This window comes from Anolis sagrei, chromosome 2 (assembly GCF_037176765.1).
Source record: "Anolis sagrei isolate rAnoSag1 chromosome 2, rAnoSag1.mat, whole genome shotgun sequence".
NCBI lineage: Eukaryota > Metazoa > Chordata > Lepidosauria > Squamata > Dactyloidae > Anolis > Anolis sagrei.
Genome location: NC_090022.1, coordinates 282,451,241 through 282,464,288, shown reverse-complemented (window position 1 = coordinate 282,464,288; position 13,048 = coordinate 282,451,241). Strand labels below are relative to the sequence as shown.

Sequence of the window (13,048 nt, the reverse complement as noted above, 5' to 3'; positions counted from 1 at the left end):
TGGGGGTCACCAAATCATGATGAAAATGCCCCCTGAAAGTACATTAATACAACCCTTTGCCTTTCCACATGTTCCCAACCCCTGGTATTTAGGCGTATTCCTATTTGTTATATTTGCAAAAAGTAACTAATGGAAAACCATGCTGTTCTTCCAGGACAGTGAATATTATAACTCCTTGAAATGGATCCTGGAGAATGACCCTACAGAGCTGGATCTCATGTTTTGTATAGATGAAGAAAATTTTGGACAGGTAAGTCAAGCACCCAGTCCATTCCAACATATCCCTAGCATTGTTCTAAGATATTGCCTGTTTAGTATTAGCTTACAAACCATGATAATTGCTTTTGTTTTAATTTTATCTTATTTATATCCTGTTTTTGCTCCCAACTTCAGACACTAGACAATTTACAACTTAGATTAAAACAAATTAACAGCTAAAACAATTTGTATTTGAAAAGCTTAAAAAAGGAAATAATCCCTTTAAAATACACATTTAAAACACTTTGAAACATAATAATAAAGACAAAGGCAAACTATCCTATCAAAATCAATAGCAAATTAACAGCCCTAATTTTTAAAAAGTTTTTTTCCTATTGGCAGAAAGAGGCCAGAAAACAGCCCAACCTAGTCCGTATAGGAGAGAATTGCATTATTTATTTACAGTATTTATATTCCGCCCTTCTCACCTCTCAGGGGATTCAGGGTGGCTTACAATGCACATATATATGGCAAACATTCAATGCCATAGACAGACACAGAGGCAATTTAACACTCCAGCTTTCTGGCTTCATGAGGGTATGCTTGATTCCGGCCACAGGGGGAGCTGCTGCTTTATCGTCCACTTGTGACATCGAGTCCTTGGTGGAGTACTTCCTCATTCTTATGCATGCTGCTGGAAGGTTTTATGGTGTCGTAAATTAGTTAAATTAGCCTCCCCACATAAAGCGCTACCTAAATTTCCTACTTGACAGATGCAACTATCTTTCAGGCTGCATAGGTCAACAGTAAGCTAGAATATTAGTGGTCAGGAGCTGACTCTGACCCAGGCTGGCTTTGAACTCATGCCTTCTCAGTCAGTAGTGATTTGATGCAGCTGGCTACTAACTAGCTGTGCCACACCCCGATCCCAATTATCTGGAAGGAGCCATTGAAAATTCCAAAAATGTGTCCAAATGAAATAAGGAAGTGAAAGAAATCTACCCCTCAGAGGGAAGATTAATTCCTGGAAGAGTTACACTTGTAAGGAAATTAACTGACAAAGGAGAGCACAAAATAAAATAAGCACTAAATATTGCTTCTTCTGACATTATGTGAGGGGGATATGGAAATATTTTGTTTGTTTGTTTGTTTGTTTGTTTAATCTCAGCCAAAATTTTCATCCTAAACCAGGCTTTACAGATTTTGAGGAACAATTTGCATTTCAAAGGCTTAACAACAGCTTAAGGAAGATTGTTCTTCTGGAAAAACACTGCTTAAGCCTGAATAGGTTTCATAACATGACACTTAAATTACGTTTGCTTCATTGCACCTTCTAACACAAATGTAAAATCTATATTTCTTGGGAAATGCATTTGGTTCCCCCCCCCCCTCCCAATGAATCTCTGTCTTATTAAGAAATTTCATACATATCACATGATAGCAGCTCATCTACGTTTAATAGTAGGCATGAAAATGATCTGGATAGAATCTTCAGGCTAATATTTTCTCAGTATGAATATTCCTGGGAACCAGAAATGGAGAAAAAAAGATTATCAATCCAGATGGTCCTTAATTCCTTCTCACCAATAGCTGTAGTTGCAGCTGAATGAACATGTCAGTAGACTCTGAAATGAGGAAAATGTCTTGCTCCTCTGAAGTTAAAGCCAAACACAAAAAAATCCAGAAAGGACCCCTCAACCTCTGAGGATGCCTGCCATAGATGTGGGTGAAACGTCAGAAGAGAATACTTCTGGAACATGGCCATACAGCCCGGAAAACTCACAGCAACTCAGTGATTCCAGCCATGAAAGCCTTCGACAATGCACAGAACCTATCTTGTTCGTAACTTAGGGACTCCCGGTATTATCTGTGCTTTTAGTATAAAATAAGTAGATTTTAATGTAGTGAACTTTTCTTTTAATTTTAATATGCTTTCTTTATTCTTAAAATAAATTAATTTAAACATTACATTACATTAAAATATCCCAGTCTTGTATAAGCAAGCAGAGTGAAGAGTAGTATATGGCATATGGTCTCTATCTCAGAAACTAGAGCTAATAGGGGGAAACTGGTGCCATTTTTGGAATCAGCAGGTCAAATATACCCAAAACAGGTCTAATATTTAAGGCATCGAAATGTGTATTGGCCAATGAACTTCTAGTCTAAGAGGCCACCTACACATGCCACAAACACTGATCCAGAGTGGGAGTGTGTGAGTATATAGTTCAACTTGTTAGCCTTCTTAGTCAACAAACTATTGGTCTACCTTGGTGTGTTGATGCCATTCTTTGAATGCCAGTTGGATTTGTACCTATCATGTTCTTTTTTATTCTGGCATCACAGTGGAGCAGCTGCGTTGAGTTTGAAGAAATGCCCGACAGAGCATCACTGCTATTCCAAACACTGACACCGATGTCCCCACTGAACAGTGTTACATTCCTATAAACGAGCAGATGACACACCAATTAGTCTTGCCTTTAACGTGCTAATGAAATGTGGTGCCTAATTCTGATTTCTCAATTACCTTGGAACAGTTCACCTTTCTTTGGGGTCATCTTTGAAGCATGGAACATTTTGGCAATCAGGAAACAAATCTCCATAGATTTGACCCAGAAATAATGTTAGAAAAATCAAAATTGCAGAGAGTTCATTAATTAGAAAAGCCATGCAATAAATTAGGATCTAATAACTGTAGCAATACTTTCTGACATGCTCTTACCATGTAGATAATGTTTCCAAACCTGCATGATTCATTTCAGCAGGCCTGTGGGGACTGTTTGCTCACTGGAAAGGAACCTTTCAGGAAAGTGATTATTCTCTATATGTGTTGTTTTTATTTTAATAAGTATGCTTTTAATTGGTTTTATTTCTGTTGACTGTGATCCACTTTAGATCCTATTGCTGGAGAAAGGTGGCATAGAAATTAAGCAAATAAAAAAACTTTTATGTTTTAACTTTTCTTTCCTGTTTTGGTTTTTGTAAGTGCCTTTGACATCCAAGGCTCAGGAGAAAAGGGGAGAATAGAAAGAACTAAATATTATTTACCTTTTTCTATTTGCAGACATATCAAGTTGACTTGAAACCAAATGGATCTGAAATCACAGTCACAAATGAAAACAAAAGAGAATATATTGAGTATGTATACATTTATGTATTCATTTATCCAGTTTTATATTTTAACAATCCTATTTGTTCAAACTGAACTTCAGGGTAACTTCACCAGGAATTGTTACAAATCAAATCTCTTTTGATAGCAATTAGAAACTCAGATAAAATAGAATCTTGATGAAATAGTGAAGAGTAGAGACATCACACTGGCAACAAAGGTCCACATAGATAATGCAATGGTGTTCCCCATAGCAATCTATGGATGTGAGAGCTGGGCCATAAGGGAAGGCTGAGTGAAGGAAGATAGACGTTTTTGAACTGTGGTGTTGGAGGAAAATTCTGAGAGTGCCTTGGACCGCAAGAAGCTCCAACCAGTCCATATGACTGCTCACTGGAGGGAAAAATATTAGAGGCAGAGATGAAGTACTTTGGCCACATAATGAGAAGATAGGAAAGCTTGGAGAAGACAATGAAGCTGGGGAAATGGAAGGAAAAAGGAAGAGGGGCTGACCAAGGGCAAGATGGAGGGATGTTATCCTTGAAGTGACTGGCTTGACCTTGAAGGAGCTGGGGATGGTGACGGCTGACAGGGAGCTCTGGCATGGGCTGGCCCATGAAGTCATGAAGAGTTCGAAGTGACTGAACAAATAAACATCAGAAACTCAGATATTTTAATTTTATACTGAGAGTTTATGGCCAACTCCTGGGAACAAACCACTCTATTGTTGCAAGCTCCACTGGCTGCTAGTCTGCTTCCTGGCCCAGGCCCCTTCTACATTGCCATATAATCCAGATTATCAAAGCAGGTAATCCACATTATCTGCTTTGAACAGGATTATATGAGTCTACACTGCCATATAATCTGGTTCAAAGCAGTGAATCTGGATTTTATTTGGCAGTGTAGAAGGGGCCACAAATCATAGTGCTAGTCATGACTTACAAAATCTAAGGTCCAGATTATCAGAAAAGCTGCATCTTCCTATGTGATCCTACCCTTGTTTTGAGATTTTCTCAAGAGATAGTTCTCTTTGACTCAAGGAGCTGCTTGTTGTCTACCTGTTTTAAAGGGGAAAGTGTGAGTGTTGCCATTCATAAAGTCCAGAATATGTGAGGTTAGTAAAAAGTGGGTTCTGTTACTGTTACTTGGCCATTGAGAAATCTGGGAAAGTTTGCTTCCTACCTGTTGAACAAATCTTTGTAAAGGGATGTCTCAATGGCCCCAAAGTGAGGAACTCTCAAGTCAGATGCCAGTTGCTAGAACTCCTGGCACTGGGTATACTATGACCCCTGTATTAATGTGGACCAAGATATATTGGAAATTCCCAGTGTCAAGATCTTACGTCTAACAGCAACCAGATGCAGAGCCTTTACAGCAGTAGCACCATCACTCTGGAATACTCTGCCACCTGAAGTCCGAGCCTTGCGGGACTTATCAGCTTTCCGCAGGGCATGTAGGACATATCTGTTTCAACGGGCTTTTGATCTCTGATATTGCTGTTTTTAAATTGTTTTAAATTGTTTTTAAATTGTGTTCGATTTTAGCCTGTTCTTGTAAGCCGCTCTGAGCCCCAGGAGAGTGGCGGCATATAAGTTCGAATAATAAATAAATAAATAATGGTAGGTAAATTTCCGGATTCATGCACTGAGGAAGAACTGTTTAAAGCTACAGAAAATGCAGGCACTGTTGCCCATTTTTGGTCTAAAACTATTTAGCTGCTTGTGATCCCTTTGTTTGATCAGTTTTAAACAATTAGGTAACTTATTAAAATCTTCCCTTCTACACAGCCATTAAATTGTGAGAGACTTCTCCAGTTTTCACTTTGGCAACCCTAGTTAGCATTACAAACCACATTCATAACTGAACAAACAGACATTCAGACTTAAATTTAAAAAGCTTCTATATACCGTATATTCCGGCATATAAGACGACTGGGCGTTTAAGATGACCCCCAACTTTTCCAGTTAAAATATAGAGTTAAGATGACTCCCATGCATAAGACTACACCCACGTATAAGACGACCCCTGACTTTTGAGAAGATTTTCTTGGGTTAAAAAGTAGTCTTATACGCCAGAATATACTGTATTTTAAACTACTGCATTGCATTATAACTTATTAAAAATACCTTGGAATCTCTTGACTTTGAAGACTCTTACATGGCCAAATCATACTGGAATCCCATTTAATGTTTCTTCCAAGGCTTTGTTTTAAATGAAAAACAGTCAGTAAAGGCAAAATCCTAATTAGGAACAGAAGTCATAGGGCATGTGTAATAGGAAACAAACAGACAGTAGAGAACATATTCAGCACGTTATTCTCTGCTTTGAATTGCAACCTATAATTGGTGACTTTGCATTAAAAAAATAAAATGGAGAGTGCAACTCATAATACCTGAATTATAAAGGCATGTCATTACTAGGCGATTGTTTTAATATAGTGATTAATTTCCTTTACCCCAATATAGTAAAATAGAGCATAATCTCCATAGAAACCAAAGAATGAACGCCATGTTGTTTCTGCACAATATACCTCTTTTAAATACAGAAAGGTCATCTGTGAAGCACTTTAAAGCATATGTACTGAGATCTTTAAATGTCAGGCCATAAAATGAAAAAAAAATCTCTTTGAATTACTCTTCAGTGCTCATCAGTAATTTTCTTTAACGATCTCATCAGTCTCCCAAAGGAAATCCAAGGAATTAATGAAAAAGCTTCACATATTCATGAGCTCAGGAGATAACAGAACTGCAGCAAAGGCAGGAAACGTTGCATTTACCTCATTTGTACTGTTTACATTTTCTCTCAGTTTGATGAAAGATTACTGAAGCTGTAAATGGGAAGCCAGAGAAAGACATTAGAGTGGTTCAGATACTATTTAAATTACCTCTCTTGTTCTAATGGAGGTGGGTTTTTCTCTCTTTCTCTTTTGAATGCTGTAGTTTAGTCATCCAGTGGCGGTTTGTCAACAGAGTTCAAAAGCAAATGAATGCATTTCTGGAGGTAAGTTGATTTGCCAGCTGCTTATTATTTTCTGTCTCGTAGTCTATATTTGCTGAGATTAAACTACATTTTTAAAATCAATATGTTTCATAGGCTTCCAAAATATAACCACATAGGGATCAATGACAACACATTATGAAAATTTATGGCACAATGCACCCAAAACACCACAGTCGTTCTCCACTGTTCTTTTGAGTCCTTTTTCTTTCTGCAAAGTCAAGAAATAAATTAAATGGAGACTGGCCTTCTAGCTTGATTCATCTCTGTAAGGAGTTGAAGAAGAGGAAGGTAGGCAGAGAATCATACTACTACACTGTCATATAATCCACTTCAATGAATAATAATTTATTTATCGTATCAGGAGCGAACCAAGGATAAAGTTGTAATGTATTTTTAAAAATCACAAAGTTTAAAAATTTGGCATTATATTAAACATCCTTTGACCACTAGCTGGCCACTTGGAGTGCCTCTGGTGTTGCTGTAAGGAGGTCCTCTATTGCGCATGTGGCAGGGCTCAGACTGCATTGTAATAGGTGGTCTGTGGTTTGCTCTTCTCCACACTCGCATGTAGTGGACTCTACTTTGTGGCCCCATTTCTTAAGGTTGGCTGTGCATCTTGTGGTGCCAGAGTGAAGTCTGTTCAGCACCTTCCAAGTTACCCAGTCTTTTGTGTGCTCGGGGGGAGGGGGGAGTCTCTCATTTGGTATCAGCCATGGGTTTAGGTTCCAGGTTTTAGCCTGCCACTTTTGGACTCTCGCTTGCTGAGGTATTCCTGCGAGTATCTCTGTAGATCTTGGAAAACTATTTCTTAATTTAAGGTGTTGGCGTTCTGACTGATATCCAAACAGGGGGTGGGCTGGAGATGTCACTACCTTGTAGGTCCTTTCATTATTGGCTGCTACTTCCCGGCGGATGTCAGGTGGTGCAGTACTGGCTAAACAGTGTAATTTCTTTAGTGGTGTAGGGTGAAAGCATCATGTGATAATGCGGCATGTCTCATTAAGAGCCACATCCACTGTTTTAGCATGGAGAGATGTGTTCCAGACTGGGCATGCATGCTGAGCAGCAGAGTAGCAAAGCGCAAGGGCAGATGTCTTCACTGTATCTGGTTGTGATCCCCATGTTGTGCCAGTCAGCTTTTGCATGATTTTGTTTCTAGCGCCCACTTTTTGCTTGATATTCAAGCAGCACTTCTTGTAGGAAAGAGAACGCTCCAGGGTAACTCCCAGGTATTTGGGTGTACTGCAATGCTCCAGTGGGATTCCTTCCCAGGTACTCCTCAGAGCTTGAGATGCTTGTCTGTTCTTAAGGTGAAAAGCACATCTGTGTTTTAGATGGATTGGGAATCAGATGGTTTTCCCTGTAATAGGCAGTAAGGGCACCTAAAACTTCAGAGAGCTTCTAATAATAATAATAATAATAATAATAATAATAATAATAATAGCAGCAGTAGCAGCAGCAACAACAACAACAATCCTATCTCATCAGCCAAAAGCAGGCCCACACTTCCCATTGAAATACTAATAAGTTTATATTGGTTAAAATTGTTCTTCATTTTAATTATTGTAGTGTTTTTAATTGTTTTTTGCACTACAAATAAGATATGTGCAGTGTGCATAGAAATTCATTCATGTTTTTTTCAAATTATAATCCAGCCCTCCAACAGTTTGAGGACTGTGACCTGGCCCTCTGTTTAAAAAGTTTGAGGACTCCTGCTTCAGACCGTAGACTCCTTAAAACAGTCCAAAAATGAGCCTAGAATCAGTGTTTATGAGATGAAAGTAATAACCTCAAGATTGACAGCTATATATACCTATCATGTAAGGACATAACAAATGGCAAGACTTCATAAAATATACACTATGATACACATTTCAATCTGAACGAGAGACCCCATTGAAAATAAAGATTAATAGCGACTAGCAGTAATATCACAGGGCTTTGTTCTCACAATCTTGAAACATTCATTACATACGGGAATCATTCTTTATCATAGTATGGTTATATATGATCGCTTTGTTAAAACATTTTGACTCAACAATTCTGTGTTTGCTGTCCTTTGAATTCTTTGGATTTAAGTTTTATTTTAAAGTTCAGACATGTTAAAAGAAATGAATGGATAAAAATCAAACACCGAAAATGGCACCATATTGCAGCCACTTATCTGGATGTGTCAGTCTGAGGATATTCAGCTTCTGACCACATGATTCACTGTTATGTTTGATTTATTTCCACTTTTCCTGGGGATCATACTGTGTTATAGCAATTCAGCTCACAAAGGATAAATCCAAAAGCCCTTGCAGTCTACTATTGTGTCTTTACTCCTTAGTTTGTCATCCTCTTTCAGGCTTAGCTTAGTCTCTTTGTAAGCCATTCAGAGCCTGGCATCTGCCCCACGGAGTTGCTGTTTTGAAGAAGTGGCACCTTGCCGTGGGGAGCCATTTCAAAGTTTCTGAAATGTGTGCAATCAGAATAGAACTTTTTTCAGTTATATTGATGGTCATAGCAATGCGAATAATCCTAGCATGGTTGGAGGGTATGACAAACTTCACGTCTAACAGCATCCCCCCAACCAAATTCCAGTGTGCACTCTCAGCTGCTCTCATCACAACATGGTTTCTTTTGCTACATTTTTCTGTCTTTTTATTGTACAGTTACTTGGCATTATGTTGCTAGGATTTGAAAGAAACCAAAATTTCCTCAGTTGAACACTATTTGCTTTTATTCTTCTTGGGAATGATGTACAGGCAGTTCCAAGTTACATACATCCGACCTACAAATGACTCATAGTTACAAATGTAAATGAGACAACAGGAAGTGAGAGAAATCTATCCCTAGGAAGGGAAATTCACTTCTGTAAGTTGTCATGGGGAAAAAGTGTCTCCCCTGAAGCTTTCTCACCAATCCTTGTTTCCACAACAATAAAAAAAATCAAAATCCAGTTCTCACAGGGACAGAAAGTGAAGTGAAATCTTCCAAACAGGGGCACAGGTAGCAAATGCCACAGGGTTGTTAATCCCTCCCTATCTATCTATCTATCTATCTGGAGTTATATTGTAAAATGTCCCGATTTACATTCAAATTCAACATACAGAACCTATCTTGTTCGTAACTTTAGAACTGCCTTTATTCTCTTCTTACTTTAAAAAACAAACTTTAGACTTTGCTTTCTTTATGGTGAAAGATATTTAAATCCATTTGGAATGAACTTTTAATTTATGCTGTCTTTTCTTCCATGTTCCTCACCCGCTGGTTTCAGGGTTTCACAGAACTCCTGCCTACCGACTTAATTAAAATCTTTGATGAAAATGAGCTGGAGGTTAGTTACCTTGTGTTTTTAATTTATTTTTAGAAATATTATTTTCTTCTAAAACAATGCATAGCCAGTGGAAAAAGTCATTACATTTTTGTTATTTGAGGGTGGGAACATATTAATTTGATTTTATCATGTACACAATTATGAGCTACCTGACAATCCCCTGACATGTATGTATGTATGTATTTATTTCAAACATTTGTATCCCATCCTTCTCAACCCCAGAGGGGGGGACTCAGGGCAGCTTACATCCAGCAGCAATTTGATACCAATATATGCAACAAAACAATATAACACAAATTGACATTAATTAAAACAGTAAGTTATAAAATATCCAATTTAAACATTTCTAAGAGTAATATAACCACATCCAAGTCCAGTTCAGCATCCAGAGTTCGAGTGCAAAGCTTGTCCCTTATCAGTTCTCATGAATCATTGCAATTACTTCTTAAGCCAGTTACCCAAATGTCTGGTCCCAGAACCATGATTTGAGCTTCTTCCAAAAGGAAAGGATCGATGGAGCCGACCTAATCAAGCTCCTTAATAATATATTAACTCCCTACCCCCACTCCCACCTCCAGAAAGACTCTATTCCAGCTAAGGAAAATGATGTAGCCTAGTTTACTCAGGAGGAAGTCCCACAGAGTTTTACAAGGGTGTAACCTTTGCCACATACCACTTTCATAAAACTTATTGATCAGTAGATCTACTATTCTAGGAAATTGTCTTGGATATATCCCACTGAAGGCAATAAGATCCAATGCCTCAGTAAATATGTATTGATAGTATTGTTTAACCTGTCTCTTGGTATAAATCAATATGTCAATGTTGAGAAATGCTCAGAGCTGGAGTTCTAAAAGGCAGTATGATTATTAATTGGTTTATACATTTACTACAATATTGCACTTGGATGTGCTTGTAAAATATGTTAAGATGTGTCCTATAGAATCAAGCTTGTTGTTGGTATTCATTATAGCAGTATGAGTCTAGTTTTTTATGTGTCTGCAGATGAAAATTCTGCAAGAACTTTAGACTTTGGAATATCAGTAAATACAATGAACACTTATTGTAAGAGTTGTTGTGCATCCTTCAAAACTTTTGTTCATTTGCAGTTGCTAATGTGTGGTCTTGGTGATGTTGATGTCAATGACTGGAGACAACATACCATCTACAAGAATGGATACTGTCCAAACCATCCTGTCATTCAGTGGTACTGGAAGGTAAAATTGTGATGCTTAATGATATTTTTCTTCACAGGCTTCTTCTTATCTCTCTTTTGTAACCTCTCTTCTGTAACCTGAATAATGATATCTGACTACTTGCTTACATAGAAATTCAAGAAGGATAGGTAAATCGGTGGATACCAGCCAAGATGTTTCTATATCAGTCCAGTGCCAGAAGGAATAATCTTGATATATGGTCAGCAAGACCATAAGGGCCTTGTTGAAATCATGTCCTGCTTGTGGGCTTCCTTTAGACAACTAGTTGTCCATTGTGGTTTCCCACTTCATAGATTAGACCTTTAGTCTGTTCCAGTAGCTATTTTCTTTTGTTCTCATATAAGAACATATTTCTTTACTCAAGGGTTCTCAACCTATGGGTTCCCTGGTGTTTTGGCCTACAACTCTCAGAAATCCCAGTCAGTTTACTAGCTGTTGGGATTTCTGGAAGTTGAGGGCCAAAACATCTGGGGACCCACAGGTTGAGAACCACTACTTTACATGAAAATGCCCCAGCTTGTTTCTCAATGTTAAAATTTTAATTAAAAAACAGGTTATTATTTCTAACCTGTCAATGTGACAGAGTTGTGTATAAAAGCATCCATAAGTTTTTGTCACTGTCTGTTCTATAGGCTGTGCTACTGATGGATGCTGAGAAACGTATCCGACTACTGCAGTTTGTAACTGGGACATCACGAGTGCCTATGAATGGATTTGCTGAACTTTATGGTGAGTTAATTCTTTGTTGTTGTTCTCATGGCTTTGAGTAGGGTTCAGGCTTAAACAGCTGAACAGATGTATTCTTCAAAACTTAAATACATACCTAAGGAATACCACCATCATCCCAAACACATGGCACAAATAAAACCATCTTTTTGTCATTGAAAATATTGTTCCTATATGGGTGAAGTTTTTTCACAAGAAGTCTCCATTAGGGATATTATTAAGGGGGATCTCAGTGGAAGCAGACAGGGAAGAACTACTTCTAAGGATACAGCCTTTTTCATTCCTATGTAGACTAGAATTATAGAGATGGAACATTTAGTCCAACCCACAAGCAAATTGCTAATGCATTCCTGAATAATGGCCACCCAACTTTTGTTAAAGAACTCCACAGAACCTGAAGAGGGAGTAGATTTGAGGGTAGACTCAGCTGAAATATACACTTAACGCTTTAATTTGACCATAATTTTGGACAAATATTTTGTTGTGTTTTTTCTCCACCTGGGCAATGAGGCTGGAAAGATGTCTGATGAGAGTGGGATTGGAATAAGAAAAGGCATTTGCAAGAGTTCAACAAATATTTGGCTCCAAGCTGCAAATTATTCCTTGTAGAATATCCTTCTAGCATCCTCACAGGGCAAGCTTGGGGATTCATTTGCTAAATTAATACTCCTTAACAAGTGCATTTGGGTTAGAAGCATCTTAGTTGGGGGCGGGAGAAAAGTTCACTGCTATTGTGCAACATATATGAAGTTGTATTATAATGTCATACTGTTCCTGTACTTGGGAGAGGGGACACAAAATACATCCCTCCAGAATATGTTGGACTACAACTTCCAGCATTCCTCAGTACTCCATATGTTAGCTAAGATTGCTAGTACATACTGTCCCACAATCTGAACTTTGCTTCTTAGGCCCCTTCTACACTGCCATATAATCTAGATTATCAAAGCATACAAAGCATAGAATCCACATTATCTGCCTTGAACTGGATTATATGAGTCTACACTGCCATATAATCCAGTTCAAAGCAGATGATCTGTATTTTATATGGCAGTGTTGAAGGGGCCTTAGAGTATTCACCCAGTCCATCAAAATGTCTTTCTTCTTGTATTGATTTTTTGGGATGAACTTTCCTGTCCTGCTACAAAAAATAGTCTCATTTTTAGACAAGATACACTAGACTGAGACTTGAACAAAATATTTTGCTTTGCTGTAGGACAAATGCCCTTCAGTGCCAGTTTTTTCTTATCATGTTGTAATCCCTGTAGACATTTGTCCTTAGAGCCAGTATGGTGATCTCTTCTGGCTTATTTATGATTGTGATCATGGGAGGGTCAGATTTTTTCATCTTTCACAGTTAAAGTCCACCTGTCCATTTTGGCCAGGAAAAAGCAATGGTTCACATTTTCTTAGAAGCCTTACTTTTCAGTGACATCACAAATGTATGACAGTCTTTACAATGAGCCTGTTGTTTCTTCCATT

At 38.0% G+C, this 13,048-nt stretch overlaps 1 protein-coding gene across 9 annotated transcripts in view; it reads left to right on the top strand.

Annotated features, from left to right (window-relative positions):
- NEDD4L (NEDD4 like E3 ubiquitin protein ligase) overlaps nt 1-13,048 on the top strand; it is a 304,699-nt gene that overhangs the window by 287,040 nt on the left and 4,611 nt on the right. For all 9 annotated transcript variants that reach the window (XM_060761330.2, XM_060761329.2, XM_060761328.2 and 6 more), the window contains 6 exons: nt 155-250; nt 3,260-3,333; nt 6,244-6,304; nt 9,564-9,623; nt 10,733-10,840; nt 11,473-11,569. In XM_060761330.2, coding sequence (XP_060617313.1) covers nt 155-250; nt 3,260-3,333; nt 6,244-6,304; nt 9,564-9,623; nt 10,733-10,840; nt 11,473-11,569 — 496 coding nt within the window. The remainder of the gene's footprint in view (nt 1-154; nt 251-3,259; nt 3,334-6,243; nt 6,305-9,563; nt 9,624-10,732; nt 10,841-11,472; nt 11,570-13,048) is intronic.